General features: G+C 45.3%; 1 protein-coding gene across 1 annotated transcript in view; it reads right to left on the reverse strand.

Moving 5' to 3' along the window:
• Positions 1–20,035, reverse strand: part of LOC147124145 (A disintegrin and metalloproteinase with thrombospondin motifs 3-like) — a 463,277-nt gene that overhangs the window by 119,119 nt on the left and 324,123 nt on the right. The window contains exons 10-13 of the mRNA XM_085982801.1: positions 17,077–17,252; positions 16,844–16,977; positions 6,166–6,289; positions 1,202–1,282 (exon numbers count right to left, since the gene is read on the reverse strand). Of these exons, the coding sequence (XP_085838927.1) occupies positions 1,202–1,282; positions 6,166–6,289; positions 16,844–16,977; positions 17,077–17,252 (515 nt within the window). The remainder of the gene's footprint in view (positions 1–1,201; positions 1,283–6,165; positions 6,290–16,843; positions 16,978–17,076; positions 17,253–20,035) is intronic.

The raw sequence follows: 20,035 nt of genomic DNA on the forward strand, positions 1-20,035 counted from the left end.
CTCTGTCCGCCTGTCCCAAACCCGAGCTCTCTGCCCACCTGTCCCAAACCTGAGCTCTCTGTCCGCCTGTCCCAAACCCGAGCTCTCTGTCCGCCTGTCCCAAACCTGAGCTCTCTGTCCGCCTGTGCCAACCCCGAGCTCTCTGTACGCCTGTCCCAACCCCGAGCTCTCTGTCCACCTGTCCCAAACCCGAGCTCTCTGTCCGCCTGTCCCAAACCTGAGCTCTCTGTCTGCCTGTCCCAACCCCGAGCTCTCTGTCCGCCTGTCCCAAACCCGAGCTCTCTGTCCGCCTGTCCCAAACCAGAGCTCTCTCTGCACCTGGCTTCTCTGCTTGAGAGTTCCTTGGATCTGGTTTCTTGACTTGGCACTGCATCAGGGTACTCCAAATAGCTCAGTTTGTTTGTCCAGTGCCAACAAGGCCCTAGGGCAGGTCCTCAGTTTGTGCTGATTTAGCTGATCTCAGGAGTGGCAGTAGGATGACTAAATATTGGCTTCAGGGCCCCTCAGGATAACAGAAGGGGCTTTCCAGCTGACATGTACCATCTGGGCTCTGACATGAATAATGGACACTTGAGCAAGACACAGTAGGTGAAGTAATCCTTGGAACTGTCCCCCAGCAAGGAGTTATCACCTTTAGGAGAAAACCAGCAGATGGAAGGTGGAGGTAGTGTAGCTTTGCATTTCAGCACAGAACTGATGGGCTTATAGAACTCTCCTCTCATCATTGCAACATGTTATTTCTGAGATATGTCCTTGTAGTTTGTTAACAATTAAGTCATAGAAGTAGTTTGATAATCAATGTAACATGCTTATTAATTGAAACAATACATCTCTTATATTACAATATAAGGGCTAATGTTATAAAGTTGCTTCTGGCGCAGAGCCTTGACAACTGGGAATGCATATCAGGAATTTAAATGTGAACTGCCAATGATTTTCTGTCCGTGGATGAAAAATCATGGGACGAGTGCCTGCAATCCCGATACCATTCTGCGCCCGCGCAAGCCTACGCCGGCAGGGCGTTTTTTTGTAAAATTAGCCCGCCACAGTTTAACAGAAGAGGCATTGCACCCTTTGAATATATGTTAGTTAACGTTAGGAGATCTTTGCACCAGCAACAAATGCGTTGGGATTAGTGCTTAAAATGTAATCTGTTGCTTCGCTGAGTAAACTTGTCAAGCAGTGGCAGGTTAGTACTTACCAAGAATGTGAGGAGAAACCTCGTCTTCTTGGATGAACACATGTCTAGAACCAGGTGGGATGTCAAACATCTTTAAGTAGCCTTTGCATGTGTTAAGGTCAATGATAGAAGCAAAAAAGAAAGAAAACATAGTAGTGGTTACTATAGCGTTCCAGTGGAAGTTTGGTTTGAAGTAGGCATCAATAAGCTAATGTACATTTTGCAAATCCTGGTTAAAATAGCCAACCAGGCTTGTGACATGTTGCACACATACAACTAGATCAAATTTTCCTCTCTGCCCAGGAGGAAAAACAATGTATGTGTTTGTCACAAGGTCCATTGACTGTTCAGCTTCTGATGTGATGACATACTAGCCCCGAGTGATCACTGAGCCAGTGGATGGACTGATGATGAGCAAGTGTTGCAAAATGAATGCCCTGATGCCCCTTCCTCTGCTCCTCATGATTACTTACCAAAAAGAACTCTCGAGTGCCTTGATTCAGAGATATCAAGGTTTCTAGCTCCCTTGGGTAAAATGAATGCTCCTCTGGTTCGCCCTTAAACAAAATGGTTTTGTCAGTTTTACTGGTGACTGTTTCCTTTTCATTGACTACCAATGTGATCATTATGTAAAATGAGGTAACTCTGACTCGAATGAGGAAGAGTTAATGACGCATGTATCCAGTGAAAGGCACCAGAAACAGCTACTAGAACATGGTAGATTATAGTCAATGGAGAAAAAAATGGCTGAAATCAAAAGTGTGAGAAATGTCCAGCTCAGGCCAGACTGGATACTTGCAAACATGTTTTCCCAAGGTTCCAAGTTCGTTTTGGTATCTCTTGCTTAATTTTTTACCTGTTGAAAGAGTTTGGGTAGTGGTTAGCTGCTGCAGAGTCACCACAAGTCATGGTCAAAACAGTCATTTCTGAACCTTGGTGACCTCCTCCCGTACCATAATATACAAGGTTCTCTTTAATTTATACTGTACAATACGTTCATTACAGAAGCAAGTACCAATCATATGATTCGATCTGGGCTTTGAGTTCCTAAAGTATAGCACTGGCCTACCTCTGCCTCGGCCCAAGATCCAAGTTTTCAAACCCAGGCAGAGTTACTTCCACATGTCCAGGGAGATCTGTCTTTACCATGTGCGCCTCCATAAAAGAGGTCGTCATGGAGTCACTTGAAGTGGACCACCAGACAAGATCCACAACAGGGTTAGACAATCCTGCCTATTTCTGCAAAGGTTATCACCATTTTGAATCTTCTTTCAACTACAGGAAACTTTCGTTTATCCGGAGGTTAAATGTCCGGAAAGCTCTATCCACCGGCAAAATTCAGGAGTCGGTTCAGATAAGTTTTTTTTCTTTTCGTTGCTTTTTTTCTGCAGTCGTGGCTCTGCAAGGTCTAGCTGAAGCTGTTGCTTAGCTACAGAGACGCTTGCAAGCTACGCCGACTGTTTTGAAGCTGTTGCTAAGCAACAGGGTTTGTTGCTTCACACGGAGCTCAGAAGCTCCGTATGTTTTAACATTAGCGCTGGTTTCTACGGCAGTTTTGATGGGACGGCACCAGCTCGGTCCCGTCAGTGCTGGATACCAGAAAGTTTCCTGTAGATCCTTCCGCTGTTGCGACATTAGTCAGACTTCAGGCCATTGATGAGTCAAGCAGGTCACGGAAGCCGTGTTTCCTGGGGAACAGTTTTGTCATTTTCCCTGTGGAAAGGAGATAACAGTATGAGAAGACACAGCCCTTTTATCGGGTATCATGCTTCCCTAATTTGATGGTGCATGTATTGCCATCAAGGTCCCTAACAACAACCCCATGGCATATATGAATAGGAAAGGCTTTTATTTCATCAGTGCACAGGTGGTGTCAGATCACAGGAACAGAATAATGCAGGTGGCTGCACGATATCCTGGCAGCAGCCACGGTGCCTTTATTTTGCACCAATCCACACTGCCAGCACTATTCCAAGGAGGAGGCAGACTATTCACACAAGTGCAGGACCTTGAACAGAGGCCACTGGAAAGTACAGTAAAGGCTCATTGCCTCCAGCCAAATACAATATTGGTAAGCTGAAACAGAGGTTTTGTTGACTTTCTATTAGCTAGGAGTCTTGCTCTACTACCCTGAGAAGGTGTTGCAGACTATCAGCATCTTCTGCATTCTGCAATAAATTTGCTATCCAAAGAGGGGGGAACCCTCGAGCAAGAGAACCAGGCAGGTCAGCCTGCTGCTTTGGTAGAGGAGGAGGAAGCAGAAATGGGCAATGACATCCAGGCAGGAAGACTGGTGTGCCAACCAGTGACTGAGTGGACTTTAGTTAACAAATATAAATGTGGCCAACCCTATAGTTTTCTTCATTATATAGTGGTCCCATGATCAACGTGGTCTGTCTAGCCACCACTGTATCCCCCTAATATCCCACCACCTCCAACATTAATATGCCACTTCTGGTAATAAATTTGTGCACTATGGGCTAGATTTTGCCAATGGGGAGCTTTTGGAGGCGGGACTCCCACTTGTCGGGTTTTAGTCCCGCCTCCATCAACTTCTGGCCAGCCCACGCTATTTTCCCTTGATTGGCCTTGTTAAGCCCACCCAGTGGGCTTAGCAGGCTAATTACGGGAAAGCCTTAAATTTTTTGACTGATTAATTGTCATTGTTTGACAGCTCTGTGAAGCTGTCAAACACCGACATTCTCTGTAGTTTGATGAGTTCTTGAAGTCAAGACCTCATCAAACATCTTTCTTTTGTAGAAATGAGATGGTTGTTGCATTGGAGAATGCAACGGCCATCTGTCATCTCTGCTGCAGAGGTGCGAGTCTCTCCGCATACCCACCGATTGAAGCCTGCAGGAAGAAACAAAGGTAAGTAAACTTTTTCTAACACTTTGCACTTACCTCAGATACTCACCTCTCCACACTCACCTTCACAGCACACTTTTGGACCCCTCCGACCCCCGCAGACCCACTACTCACCTCGGTGACCCTGGTGGGTTTCGGAGCCTTCGGGAAGCCCGCACTTGTGTGGGCAAAATGGGGATAATCCTATTTTCTGCCTGTTAACTACCTGTTAACAGGCAGTTAAGTGGATGTAATCCCTTCCCACCTCCAAGGAGACGGGACCCGGCGCGGGACGGCTACCCGCCTCCTGGCAAGATGGCATGGAGGCGGGTTGGGGGTAGGTTGGGCACCCGCCCCCAAATTCTGCCATTTTCCCGGCAGGCCCACCTCCAAACCCGCCTCCCAAGGGCTGGCAAAATCACCCCCCTTGTTTTAAAGAAGATACAATCAGTTTATTTTTTGCTTCTGTTTCACGTATATATGTGCTTTACTGTTTAGTTGTCGTTGGTGTGAGTGCATAGTTTGTGTCATCGCCTTCCTAATTTTGTGCTCCTTCTATGTACTACCCCAGTGGGACAGGTAAGTGCAGTGGCAGCCTGCTCCTCTAATGGGGCCTCTTGACATGGCTATGATGTACAAGATGCGGGGCTATGGGGAAAAAGTCGTGGAGTGGGACTAATTGGATAGCTCTTTCAAAGAGCTGGCACAAGCACGATGAACCGAATGGTCTACTTCGGTGCTGTATGATTCTATGTGAGGGGTAATGCCGGTGTTTTCCATGCTACATTGTTGGTGCTGCACCATGTTGGGGCCTCAGTGGTTGTGAGAGTAGGAGCATGGATTTAATTTAAGTTGTCAAGCTGTAGGCAACTTTACCTTGGTACTCTTCCTCACGGCATAGAGTTTATTTCTTATCTGCTGCTATGACTTATGGATGTGGCACGCAGCACACACTTGGTCACAGAGGATGGTTCCCTTCAGCCCCAAGTATGGCTAGCCTCCTCTGACTCACCTCTTCCGACAGAATGTCCAAAGTCTCCTCGTCGAAAGGGGGCAGTTCTGGCCCCCTTGCCCTAGGCAAGATTCCATCTGTGCAGCACCAGTCAGTGACAGCAAGCTGCAAATGTATTCTAAAGAGCCGCTGCTCTAATATTTCCCCACTCGCTTACATCCATAGTGCTCAATGCAATGAATTAAGTGAGCTGACGTCACTACATCTGGCGACGTCAACTCCCCACTCGCCTCGCACCATTATAATCTAGACATGTAGCGATTCTGGGAAAACCTTCCCAGGATCGCTGAATCGGCACCGTGGTCAACCGGGTGAGGTACTGAAAAGCGGCTCGTGCCCGCGGAACCATAACCTGGCTCTCAGCAGAAAATAGAAAACCGATGCCACGATGGGAATGTGTAACCAATCCAGAAAGTAAAATTCCTCTTGTAGAATAAATTGGGGACAGGGCTGATCCAAATGTACGACTGGAGAACGGGAATTCCCCTGTGCAGCCAACCAGTGGGGGAGTGGGCATTCTTTCTGTGTAATTTGGGGTGGGGGGGCGTGAAATTCTCTTTGTGCAACCCAACTGGGGAGGGGGAATTCTCGCTGTGTGCTGTGTGTAATTAAATGTTTATAAAGGATGCTTTCGGTACACATGACACACAGGGGAAATCTGCCCAAAGGTGATTAAAAAGATAACTTTGATAAACTGTTGCTACCGAGGTGCAGTGAGCCACCCTGTGGGACACATTCACAGCATCTTTCTCATATGTAGAGTAGTGTAGATTGTAATATTCCTATCATCTTTCTTTGACATAGATCGATGTAGATTATAAATAGCCAGGAATTTCCTCGCCTGTTTTCCCGATCAGCCGCCGGAAGATCGGGGGAAAGCCCCGTTTACACGTCTATCCGGCATTTCCGTCGATCTTCTGCCAAAGTTTAGGGCAGCTGAGAAAATTCCCGGTGGATATTCCTACCATGTTTCTCTAACATAGATCAGTGTGGATTATAATCTCCAGTAACTTCTGTGTGGGTTATCCCGATCGGTGGGAGATCGGAAAAGACCTATGGAAATTCCACCACAATAATCCTACCATATTTCAATGACATAGTTCAGTGTAGATCAGAATATTCCTACCCGATTTCTTTGGTGTTCTGGTGAATGTTCCTTTTACTGTTCTGCAGTGAGAGTTGTCTCCACCACATACTCCGCACTTGTCATCCACTTTGTTTGAACCAATTTCTTTGTCACATCCCACTTTCTGTGGAGATAAAACTTTAATCAACACAGCAGCAAAATGCAGTTTTAAAACAGAGTAAGACATAGGAGCATTAGAAACAGGGTTAGGCTGGTCAGCCCCTTGAGCCTACTCCGCCATTCAATTAGGTCATGGTTGATCTGCACCTCAACTCCATTTAACCGCCTTTGCTCCATATCCCTTGCTACCATTACCTAACAAAAATCTATCATCTCAGTCTTGAAAGCTCCAATTCGCCCAGCATCCACAACCTTTTAGGAGAGAGTGTTCCAGATTCTACTACTATTTGTGTGAAAAAGTGTTTTTGATTTCACTCCTGAATGGCCTGGCTCTAATTTTAAGATTATATCGCCTCGTTCTGAATTCCCCCACCAGAGGAAATAGTTTCTCTCTATCTACCCTATCGGATCCTTTTAACATTTTAAACACCTCAATTAGATCACCCCTCAATGTCCAACACTCAAGGGAATACAAGCCAAGTTTATGCAACCTGTCCTCATAATTTAACCCACTAAACCCCAGTATCATTCTGGTGAATCTGCGCTGCACCACATCCAAGGCTAATATATCCTTCCTGAGGTGCAGTGCCCAAAACTGAATGCAGTAGTCCAGATGGAGTTTGACCAAGGTTCTATACAACTGAAGCATCACTTTATACCCTTTGTATTCCAACATTTACAATGGTGCTTTATTCATTGGCCAGTGTGATTTGTTACAGAATGAAGTGATATTAATATGTTAAATTTGAATCCTATGATCTGACCAGAAAGTCTCAGTAAAGCCACATGTAACTGTCTCTCTTTGGTATCACCATGTGTTATTATTTGGGATCTCTCCCAGCATTGTATTGAGGGTCACAGCAAAAAAGCAGTTTTTGTAGGTAGATCAGCATCTCCTATAATGTGGAACATACATCTTTACCTGTTTTATGACTGGTAGCAGTAATGCATGGAGTTGACAATTACTCTTTCACCTAGTTATTTTGCACAGGAGTTTGCATGAGGTGTTCCTCATGCTTTTCTATCCATTCTGAAGGCAAACAAACACCACACTGCCAGAGTGGATCATTCAGGCAAAAACTAATAATCAAATTTACATGATTTTTAATTAAGTTAAAGCAAGAGAAATTATAAAGTATAATCAGCAATACAAATGGTTTACTTATGCATGACAAAGGATCTTAAAACTTTTTTTTTAAGTGTCTAGAATACTAAAGACCATTTTAGAATTTTTTAATTGAGTCTTTGATGATCATAACAGGGTGGGGTGGGGGGGGAGAACCTCGGCCCAAGTGAGGTCCGTATCACTACGATGACATGTAAACGTGAAACCCATCCACTGACTTAAACATTCACTCCCTCCACCACCGGCACACAGTGGCTGTAGTGTGTACTGTTGGAGCCGTGGTTCAGTGGATATGCTGTTATTAAATAATCACACGGATGCTGTACATCAACAATAAACAGGTCTTTACTGGAGGAGGGTAGTCTCAAGACAGGGGGTACAGAGGCATGCGCAAAGCTTATATACCGGTGTGGTCACTGCCGGTACTACAGTATACAGGAGCTGTAAAAGTAGTTCTGACTTAAAGGCACATACACTACAATTCCTCCCCTTTTAGATTAGCAGTACCCCTAATATTCAAATAACAAATAACATTTCAACATGTACATTAAACAACAAAAGTCCATTTATAGATTCAGTTTCCGGGGCGGCTTCCTGACCCTTTCGGGATAGCGCCTTTCTGGAGGTTCTTGTTCTTAATGCAGAGGCGATTCTGACCCCTTTTCATCGGGTAGTTCATCGGGTTCCACTGCTACTGGGTCTGAAGTAGATGCTACCACCGGTATGTTGGGTTCATCCCCAGGTACTCGAGACATGGGGTTGACGCATTCCTGTGACGCTAAGATCTGATCGACGTGGCGTCTCACAATGTTCTCGCCGACATCCACTGTGTACATTAATGGCCCCTGCCTTGTACATATCGTTCCGGGTTGCCACTTCTCTGTTCGATAGGCACGGGCCAAGACTGGTTGCCCTACATTGAAGCTCCTTGTCGGCTTCTCATTGTTGTGCTGGAATTGTTTGTCCTCAACATTTCTTCGCACATTTGGTCTGAGCAAGTCCAGACGAGATCTCAACCTTCGGTTAAAGAACATCATGGCCGGGGTCTGGTTGATAACTGCATGTGTCGCGTTTCGGTATGCTAATAATAAATTGTCCTTCTTATGTTGTAGTGGAATTTCATCGTCGCACATGGCCTTTATCGCCTTCTTAAAGGTTTGTACGAACCTCTCAGCTAATCCATTTGTGGCTGGATGATACGGGGCGGATGTGTAATGCCTTACCCCATTCCTTCTCATAAATTTTTGGAACTCGTCGGACACAAACTGTGGTCCATTATCAGAGCAAATCTGCTCTGGCAACCCGTTTCTGGCAAATATGGTCCGTAGGACTGCAATCATTTTCTCTGTAGTGGTTGAAGACATTTTTATCACCTCAGGCCACTTTGAATGAGCATCCACTGCTATTAAGAACATTGAGTCCATAAATGGACCAGCGAAATCAATATGCACCCGTTGCCATGGAGAGGAGGGCCACTCCCATGGGTGTAGAGGGGCATGTGGTGGTGCATTTTGGACCTTCTGGCATCCTAAGCAGCTCTTAGTTAGGTCTTTGATTTGTTGATCGATTCCCGGCCACCACACATAAGCCCTAGCAAGGCTTTTCATTTTCACTTCCCCCAGATGACCTTCATGTAGCTCATTTAGCACTCTCTCCCTTAACTTGGGTGGAATCACCACTCTGGATCCACACATCACTGTCCCCTGGCATACTGACAGCTGTTCTCTTCTGGATGAGAATGCTGGCAACAGTGAGTCGCCATGTGTTGGCCATCCCCTCACCGTCAATTCATATACCAGTGACAGCGTCGGATCATTGCGGGTCTCCTTCTCTATATCCGCATTTGTTACTGGCAATCGTTCAATTATCGGCGAATAAAATATCTCGATAGGGTCCACTGCTGGTGCTTCCTCCACCGTAGGCAGTGGCAGGTGCGATAGCCCATCAGCGTTCCCATGCTGTCTCGTGCCTTTATATTCTATTTCATATTGATTCGCCTCTAGAAACAGGGACCATCTTTGTAACCATTGTGCAGTCATTACTGGCACGCCCTTCTTAGGCTTAAAGATGGAGACAAGTGGTTGGTGGTCAGTCAGCAAGGTGAACTTCTGCTCATGCAGATAATGGTTGAATTTTTTTACTCCCCATACTAGGCTGAGGGCCTCCCTGTCAATCTGGGCGTAGTTGCGCTCGGCTGAGGTTAGTGACCGAGACGCAAAGGCTACTGGCCTCTCCAACCCGTCTGGGAATTTGTGCGACAGCACCGCTCCAATACCATAGGGTGATGCATCACATGCCAAACGAATAGGCAGTGCTGGGTTGAAATGGGCCAACACCTCTTTTGATGTGATCAATTCTTTACACTTCTGGAAAGCTCGTCTACGTTCGTCATCCCACTTCCATGGTACCCCTGTTTGCAGTAGGGTGTTCAGTGGGTGTAATACTGTAGACAAATTTGGTAAGAACTTGTGGTAGTAGTTTACCAGCCCGAGGAACGATCTCAGTTGTGACACATTTTCCGGTGCTGGAGCCTTGACTACTGCCTCAATCTTGTCAGGGGACTTATGTAACCCCTCTTCATCGATGACGTGGCCGCAATACGAGATCTGTTTCTGGAAAAACTCGCACTTGTGGCGATTAGCTCGTAGCCCATACTCCTTTAATCTGGTGAGCACCTTCTCCAAGTTGGCGAGGTGATCACCGTCATTTTCGCCTGTGAACAAGATGTCGTCCAAATAACACTGGGTCCCTGGAATCCCTTGCAGGACCTGATCCATCGCCCTTTGCCAGATAGCCGGAGCCGAGGCTACTCCAAACACCAGCCGGTTGTATTGATAGAGACCTTTATGAGTGTTGATCGTAAGGTATTGTTTCGAAGCTTCTTCTACCTCCATTTGCAAGTACTCCTGGGCTAGATCAATTTTGGTGAAGCGTTTACCTCCAGATAGCGAGGCGAAAATATCCTCAATTCGTGGAAGCGGATATTGTACCGTGTGAAGGATTGGGTTCACTGTCACCTTAAAATCCTCACAGATGCGGACCTTCTTTGGTTCCCCAGGCGTATTACTCAACGACCTCTTCATTACAGGAACGATGGGTGTAGCCCACTCGCTCCAGTCCACTTTGGACAGTACTCCTGAACGTTCCAACCCTTCCAGCTCTGCTTCAACAGCTGGTCTGATCGCATAAGGCACTGGTCTGGCCTTCTGAAACTTTGGGCTTGCATTTTCCTCTATTTTAATCGTTGCTGTTATTCCTTTTAGTGTTCCTAGTCCCTCCTGGAACACTTCTTTTGCGTCAGTTAGCATTTTTGACAGTCGACCAGGTGTGACGTCGTCATCCTTTTTGGCCTCAACCTTCAGTGCCTGTATGGAATGCCAATCTAATTGTATCTTCCGGATCCATTCACGTCCTAGCAGTGGTGGTCCTCCATCTGGCAATACATATATATCCATTTTAGGTATTTCCTGGCCTTTATATGTCACTTTCACCCTTATTTTTCCTTTGGGGTAGACTTTTTGCCCCGTATACGTCTTCAAGACAATCTCTGTAGCTTTCAAGGGTATGTGTGAAAATAGTCGCTTGTAATCTCTTTGATTTATGACTGTTAGAGCTGACCCTGTGTCCAATTCCATTTCCACTTGGACTCCGTCTATCTTGAGTATAACCCAGATAGTCTGGTGATCCTCCATTTCAGTTACCTTATGTAGTTTCAGACAACCCAGCTCCTTGCTTCCGGAGTCTGTGTCACTTTTCTGTTTGTCTGAACCACTGTCCATCACCTGGTGTACCATTTTGTACTTCTCCTGTGGAGATTTTGTACTGTTGGTTTTCTTCCCAGACCTGCAGACTCTTGCTATGTGTCCTGCTTTCCCACACTGTCTGCACACTTGGTCCTTGAACCAACAATCTTTCTGGTCATGTGTTGTTCTGCCGCAGCGATAGCACTTCCCTGTTCCATAGGACATTTCATTGGTGCCATATTCTTGCGGTCTCCGTTGTATCTCTGCAGCGCCCCTTGCGGCTGCTTTGTGTGATACTGCCATACTGAAAGCTTTGTCCAGCGTAAGGTCCTTTTCTGATAGAAGCCGTTTCTGGGTTCCTTCACTTTGTAGCCCACACACAAACTTGTCCCTTAACGTATCTGCTAGTCCCGCTCCAAACTGGCAGTGTTTCGATAACTTGCACAGTTCCGTTAGGTACTCAGCATTGCTTTCGTCTTTGTGTTGGTTCCTTTTATGGAACTTAAATCGTTCTGCTATCAGCAGCGGTGTGGGGTTTAAGTGGTCCTGTAGAATTTCTACTATGCTTTCAAAATTCTTGTTTACCGGCTTCTCTGGGGTTATTAGATTTCGCAGTAACCCATAAGTTTTTGCACCCATGGAATTTAACAGAACCAGTGCTTTATTAGCATCTGGCAGTTCATTCGCCCTACAGTACACCTCAATACGTTCCACATATGTCGCCCAATCTTCGACTTCATTGTCGAACGTAGAGATACTGCCGCTCTTCGGCATCCTTGAGTGTGAGTTAACTGTCGAAAATGGCGCCTCCTGCGCTTCCCCTTCTTCTCTGCTGGCACAAAATGGTGTCTCCCGCGCTTTCCTTCCTTCCCGCGCTCACCCTTCTTCTCCGCTGCGGCTTCTAAAAATGGCGTCTCCCACGCTCTTCCTTCTTCTCCGCGGCTCAATGGCGTCTCCCGCGCTCCCCTTTCTTTGCCCTGCGGACCCTGTTCAGCCTGTGAGCCCTGGCTGTGCTCTGCGTGTTCATCTTTTTATATATTTTTTTGACGCCGCTCAGTCTAGAACCCGGCTGTTTCTTTACCCTCTCTCTCTCCGGTTTATTTTCTTTTTCTCGACGCCGCTCGATGTTCAACCCCCGGCTGCGCCCTGCGCTCTTCACCCTCTGTCTTACCCGGTCGACGCTGCTCGGCTTTCTCTCCGCCGTCGGTCGGCTCCAGCCGCCGCTGCTCGGGAAGGGTCTGCGCTGGACCTGTCGTCGGTCTCTTGCTGCTCATCGTGGCTGGGGAACCAAGCCCGGCTCTCCACAGCCTCCCCTGCGAAGTTCAATCTCTGCCTGACTGCTGGCGGTTGCTCGTGGTCAACGCCCGTGTTCCTGGCCTCGACAATTTTTTTTTTATGTTGCAGGTAGATTCGAATCGACACTCGTCGCCACTGTTGGATCCGTGGTTCAGTGGATATGCTCTTATTAAATAATCACACGGATGCTGTACATCAACAATAAACAGGTCTTTACTGGAGGAGGGTAGTCTCAAGACAGGGGGTACAGAGGCATGCGCAAAGCTTATATACCGGTGTGGTCACTGCCGGTACTACAGTATACAGGAGCTGTAAAAGTAGTTCTGACTTAAAGGCACATACACTATATGTACTATCTACAAGATGCACTGCAGCAACTCGTCAAGGCCTCTGCAGCAGCATCTCCCAAACCTGCGACCTCCAAGGACAAGGGCAGCATGTGCATGGGGACACCATCACCTCCAAGTTCCCCTCCAAGTCACGTAGCAACCTGACTTGGACATATATCGCCGTTCCTTCATTGGCGCTGGTCAAAATCCTGGATCTCCCTATCAACAGCATTAAGGGAGCACCTTCACCACACGGACTGCAACGGTTTAAGAAGAAGCCCTTCACCTTCTCAATGGCAAGGAGGTATTGGCAACAAATGCCGGCCTTGCCAGCGATGAGTATATTCCGAGAATTAATTTTTAAAAAGAAACACGAGTACTGGGAACTGATGAAAGGGAAATCCCCACTTACTATATCATTCCTTTGGATTCCCAAGGCAGAATACAACACACAAGATCAAAAGAATTCTTTGCCACTAGTTAGGTAATTATATTATAATCATCTTTGCCATTTAGGTTGAACATTATGAAGAGCAGACATTTGGCTCTTGAGGTGGGCTTTTATTTCCAACAGTTTCTCTTTGGTATGAGGCTGTAAGCTGCCATTGCATTATTATTTTCAAACCTTGAGGTAATTACTGATGCAATTGACTTTTGTGTATAGGTGATCAATAGTAATGTGAGAAATTGGCTGGTTGCCTCAAATCAAAACCAATAACTATGTTTAGGTAGATTTGCGATATTGACTTACCTCCCCCGCATACAAAGACAAATCAATTCCTTTCAGAAAACTAATAATCAAATGTATTGACATGATTTTTAATTAAGTTAAAGCAAGATAAATTAGAAAGAATAATCAGCAATACAAATACTTAACATAAGCACGCCAAAATGTCTCAAAACTTTCTTTTAAGTGTCTAGAATCTTAAAGACCATTTTAGAACCTTTTAAATGAGTCTTTGGAGGTCATAACAGTGGCGGGTGGGGGGGGGGGGTGGGGGGGGGGGGGTGTGGGACCTCAACCCAAGTGATCTAGTCTGGCAGCATGGTGTTTGTTTGCCTTCAGAGTGAATGGGAAAGCATGAGGAACATCTCATGTAAACTCCTTTCTAACTAGTGCTTTGGGCAGAAATTGTGATATTAGCATATGAATCTTAACATGTCCATATGAAGTTCTTTTGCCTGTATTTTAATGGAGGCTGTAACCTGCTTATTTTAAGTTACAGTTTAACTCATTTGCTACGTTAAGATGTTTGGGACTGATCTGACTGACATCTTATCATCTTTAGCTCCTCCTCAGTTCTTTTCGGCCAGAGGTAAGGAAGGGGATATGAGTTGCCTTGCTAGAAGTACCAGTGCCCACAAACAGCACTAGACAGAACCGTGTAGTTCACATCATAACCTTTGAAAAATGAGAAAAACCACATGAAGATCAATAACATATCTGGCTTCTTCACTCAATTATCTTCATGTATAGTACAATTCTAACAAAACAGCACCTTTGTCAGTGTAATGTTTGTCATCTTATGGTGCTGATGTTGTAAGTTGTCTATTTGCTGAAGATATGTGTTCAGTGGGTGATGCCGAGTAAAAATGTGATGATTACTCCAGGTCACAGCATGTGAATGAGCTACATAGATGAGAACCTCCCAGGTTCACTTCTCAGTCTGTGTTTGTAGGGTTTGCACAGAGGGTTTGGTTATCTGTTTGCCTGGTTTGTTCATGATTTGGTATTGCCTGGCAAAGTCCTTATTGGTCGCTGCCAAATCAAGTTAAGGAAACTCGAGTGCTGCGTGCACTGAAGCTTTACCTGTTCAGCTCCACCCATTCAGAAAGTGAGAATTCCCCATAACCTGTTCTCCCTTTGTTGTCTTCCACTTGCTGAAAAACTTGTACAGTGTATGCAGAGGTCAAACTTGTACAGTGTATGCAGAGGTCAAAGTTGTACAGTGTATGCAGAGGTCAAAGTTGTACAGTGTATGTAGAGGTCAAAGTTGTACAGTGTATGTAGAGGTCAAAGTTGTACATTGTATGTAGAGGTCAAAGTTGTACAGTGTATGTAGAGGTCAAAGTTGTACATTGTATGTAGAGGTCAAAGTTGTACAGTGTATGCAGAGGTCAAAGTTGTACAGTGTATGTAGAGGTCAAAGTTGTACATTGTATGTAGAGGTCAAAGTTGTACAGTGTATGCAGAGGTCAAAGTTGTACAGTGTATGTAGAGGTCAAAGTTGTACAGTGTATGCAGAGGTCAAAGTTGTACAGTGTATGTAGAGGTCAAAGTTGTACAGTGTATGTAGGGGTCAAAGTTGTACAGTGTATGTAGGGCTCAATGTTGTACAGTGTATGTAGAGGTCAAAGTTGTACAGTGTATGTAGAGGTCAAAGTTGTACAGTGTATGTAGAGGTCAAAGTTGTACAGTGTATGTAGAGGTCAAAGTTGTACAGTGTATGTAGAGGTCAAAGTTGTACAGTGTATGTAGAGGTCAAAGTTGTACAGTGTATGTAGAGGTCAAAGTTGTACAGTGTATGTAGGGCTCAATGTTGTGCAGTGTTTTTTTTAATTCATTCTCGGGGTGTGAGTGTCATTGGCCAGCATTTGTTGCCCATCCCTTGTTGTCCTGAGAAGATGGTGGGCCTTCTTCTGCTTGATATCACTGAGTGGCTTGCCAGACAACTTCAGAGGGCTGTTAAGAGTCAACCACGTTGGTGTGGGACTGGAGTCATATATAGGCCAGACCGAGTAAGGGCAGTAGGTTTCCTTCTTTAAAGTGAACCAGTTGGGATTTTACAACAATCCGACAGCTTCATGGTCACTTTCACTTTCACTATTACCAGCCTTTTATTTCGAGATTTAAAAAAGAACTGAATTAAATTTCTCAAACTGCCAATGGTGGGATTTGAACTCACGTTCTCCGGATTATTAGTCCAGGCCTTCGGATTACTTGTCCAATAACATAACCACTACAGTACCATACTCCTTGTATGTAGGGTTCAAAGATCTAATAGGGCATTCAATGTCCTAACAACCTGCGTAAAACAAATTCTCTTAACCTCTCACTTTGTTTTTATTTGGTGATGATCTTAAATATATGCCCTGTGGTTACCAAGTCACTGACCAGTGGAAACAACTTTTCCTTACTTATCTTAACAAAAAACCTTTAAAACTTTGAACACCTCTATCAGATCTTCTAATAGCCATCTCTGTTCCTTTGAAAACCGCTCCCATCTCTCTCCTTTGTCTCTCTTCGTAACTAAAGCTTCTCATCTTTGGATCCTCTTAGCAAGTTGTAAGGTCTGCCATATGCTCATTCCTGCAACTTCACAAATCTTGGACCATTTTGTGTATATAAAGGTGCCCTAACAAGCGTCACTATTGGTGTTGGCAGGGACTGTTAGAACCAACCAGACTCAGAGAGTTTACAATCTTTTAACTCTTTCAGCTCTTGTGTCTGTAATTGCTTGATGACAGTGGGGAAAAAGAATTAATGCATGAAGCTCAAGACGGAGTTATACACTGCAGTAAGGTCACAGCATATGTATGAATCTTAATGGAAGGAGCTCTGATTTTTCCCTTCTACCTTGAAACATTGGACTGATCCTACTATGTTTAAGAATAACTGAATAAAGGCAATTTATCCTTGCATTTATAGGGCAATTCTGTGAACCCACACTCTCATCGCGGAAGCTGCACTCCCAGTAGGCTTGGATCAGAGACCGGACTACAAGCAATGTTCCCTTTAAGCTGCGCGGCTGCTCTGGACCTCCTGCGCAGCCTGCTTATCGGCTTTTCAATGGCACGAACCGTGCGTGCGTGGTATTTTGAATGGGCTGTGCAGCTCCTTAAAGGGGCCGCACACCCAAAAATTTTTTTAAGAGAATATTGACTACAACATTGTTGCACTGACCCTGTGACTTGCACCCTTCGCGAGCTTGGACTCCTCGCTGGAAATGTCAGATCACAGAATCACCTTTTCCGTAGTAGCTCAATGCATGTGATATTAGCACTGATTAGACGGTGAAGGTTTTCCACGTAATCACTTGGAACAAGTTGTTAATTTTACTCACCACACATTCACCTCTTACGCAGATGCTATACGGATCTTTATAGGAACAGCGAGTACCATCGTGGACCAACTGTTTCATGTAGACAACTCCTCCCATTTCCTTGGATTGGCAGTACAGATGGCATCTTTTTATTGCTAATAAAAATCAATAAGATTATGTTGCTTAAACGCTTCAAGTCTATGTGAAACCTGAAATTTGTCTTGGCGAATATAAAGATTGTGTACTTAACTTACAGTCAGGATGTTCGTATGGAAGCCAGTGGTGTTTGGCGTTTTGATATTCATAGTATGAATTGCGCTGCTGACACTGTTGTGCTCGGAAATCCTCAAAATGGCGTGGACAATCTTCTTTGTTGCACAGTTGGTATTCATAGTTTACACCAGGGCAATCCTGACCACCATTGGCAGGCCTGAGTCACAACCATGCAATAACATTACTTTAAACAGTCAAACAAGCAACATCTTACACAAAGAAGGACAGTCAGATCATACGACACTGCTCATCGTATCAGTGTATCCACATGTAATTAGCTTTAGGGGTCTTTCTGAAAATTTAGGTCATCATTCACAAGTCTGTGTGTCATTGGCACATTTTTCCACTAGTATTTGGTTGGGAGCATTCGTTACTCACTTTATAGGACAGTCTGTCCAACACAATTCAGTCAAGGTCACCTACTGACGTAAGAAAACTACCAGACACTTGGTCTAAACGTTAAACAAAACTTTAATCAACTGTTTTACAACATGGAGGTTTAGTTGTGTCCTTCACTAGTTCCTGTTAAGAATGTCCTGCGCAAGCTGGGCCCGTGCCCGAGTATTTATACTCTCCCTGGACAGCGCCACCCGTAGGCCGCTCAGTATTATTTCATAAGTCTTTCTTTCATGAATGACTGATTCAAGTCACCTACTAGATTCCATCGCGAATGGTAGCATAGCAGTGATGTTGCTGGACTAGTAATCCAGAGGCCTCAACTAATGATCCAGAGACAGGAATTTAAATCCTACCACGCAGCTGGGGTATTTAAATTCACTTAAATAAATAAATCTGGAATGAAAAGCTAATATCAGTAATGGTGACCATGAAACTATCGGATTGTCAGAAAAACCCACCTGGTTCACTAATGTCCTTTAGGGAAATAAATCTGCCGTCCTTGTCTGGTCTGGTCTGTATGTGACTCCAGACCCACAGCAATGTGGTTGACTCTTAACTGCTGTCTGAAATGGCCCAGCAAGCCTCTCAAGGGCGATTGGGGATGAGCAATGAATGCTGGCCTTGCCAGTGACACCCACATCCCATGAGTGAATTAAAAGAAAAATACCATTTGTAACAGAATTTGTATCTGAAGCAGTCTTTTGTCTACCTTCACACAGTTTGCAGCCCCCTCAATAAAGCACGAACACAATTAAAATTCAACCCTATAACATCTTGCAGCTGCTTGTTGCTTCACAACTCTCCCTGTTGAAGCCTCTCCGATACAGCTTCCACCTGACCCACAGCACTGAGATTGCATAGCCCCGTCCTCCGCGATTTCAAAAAACATTCTAAAAACCCTCTTATTGGACTGTGTTGGCTCCACCCCCTAATGCTGTCCCTGTTTGAACATGCGTTACCGCATAGTGACCATGTGCCTTCTCCCTAGCCAGCGATGCTAACACCAATTGCACTGCCTTATCATAGCCCCAGCTGAAATTGGCTAACTCAGCAGATACTGGGCATTGAACCAAGGTGCTTGTGTTGCAATTCCTTTAAAAGTCAGGCCACTGGGGAGCTGTGATGTGTTTTTTTAATGAATTGAACTAATTGATTAAGAAACCACAGCATAAATTCTTCAATCCCACACTGCCAGCAAACAGCCATAGAATCATACAGCACAGAAGGAAGCTATTCGGCCCATCGTGCCTCTGCCTGCTCTTTGAAAGAGCTATCCAATTAGTCTAGACTCCGCCCCCCCACTCTTTCCCCATTACCCTGCAACCTTTTCCTTTTCAAGTATATATTCATTTACACTTTGAAAATGACTATTGAGCTATACTTGAAGTGAGCATGGATCCACGACAATGCATTATTACATTGCACATTATTACACTGAATCATTGGGCCAGAATTTCAGTGTGCCGTGAGGTGGGCTTTTAGGCATGCGGGGGGCAAAAATCCCGAATTCGGGGGTCCTGACACCATCCCACCCAAAACCCGCCTCCACTTAAGTTTCAGAGGAGGCGGGTACCCGCCCCGCACTGGGACCCGCCGACCCGAGGCGGGAAGGGATTAGTGCCAATTAACTGCCTGTTAACAGGTAGTTAACAGGCAGTTTTTAGCCTAATCCTTATTTTGAAGGGTGTCGTGTGGGATTCCCGACGGCTCCAAACCACGTCAGGTTAGAGCAGGCGGGCCGTCGGGTTGAAGGACTTGGAGGGGTCGAGATGTCGGTGTTCAGGTGAGTGATGGGTGCATGAGTGCAAAGGTAAGTGTGCTTGGTGTGTCTAAAGTGTGTAAAGAAGTTTAAATTACCTGTACTTACCTTAACAGCCTTTCTTCCTCTAGGTGTCGGGAGTCCATCATTCAGCCGGCACTGAAAGCTGAATGGCTGCGATCTGTCAAAAGTGACAGCCTTCAGCTTTCAGTGCTGGTGACAGGTCTAACTGAGTCTGCGTAGAAGGACTCAGGTTAGAAGTCAGACTATCAGTGTTTGACAGCTTCAAACAGCTGTGAAACACTGATATTTCATCTGTCAAAAACTCTTGACAGATGAAATTTCAGTCTGTGACGTCACCTGTTGCTGGGTGGCCCTTAATTGGCCTGCTGAGCCCGCTGGGCGGGCTCAACAAGGTCAATCAAGGGAAAATCGTGTCGATTGGCCGGACGTCGATGGAGGCGGGACTAAAACCCGAAAGTTGTAGTCCCGCCTCCTTCCCGACTGCCGAATGAAAATCCAGCCCATTGTCTCGAACCTGTACTCCCTTGGAGTGCGGAATCAGGGAATTCAGACACAGAATTCCTCCCCAAGTTTCTTTGAAGATTTTCTTTTTATTGAAATCTTCTGACTCAGTCTCTTCGATCAAAGATAAAAGGTTTAATTAAGATGTCTGGGGGGTGAAACTAGTCAACGCCACAATTGCAAATCCAGCTGAAAGCAAATCGGCAGCCCATTGGATTTTCTTTTCCACTGAAGTCAATGGAAAATCGAGTGTGGTA

This window comes from Somniosus microcephalus, chromosome 1, assembly GCF_052327205.1.
Source record: "Somniosus microcephalus isolate GS21.2 chromosome 1, FLI_Smic_1.0, whole genome shotgun sequence".
NCBI lineage: Eukaryota > Metazoa > Chordata > Chondrichthyes > Squaliformes > Somniosidae > Somniosus > Somniosus microcephalus.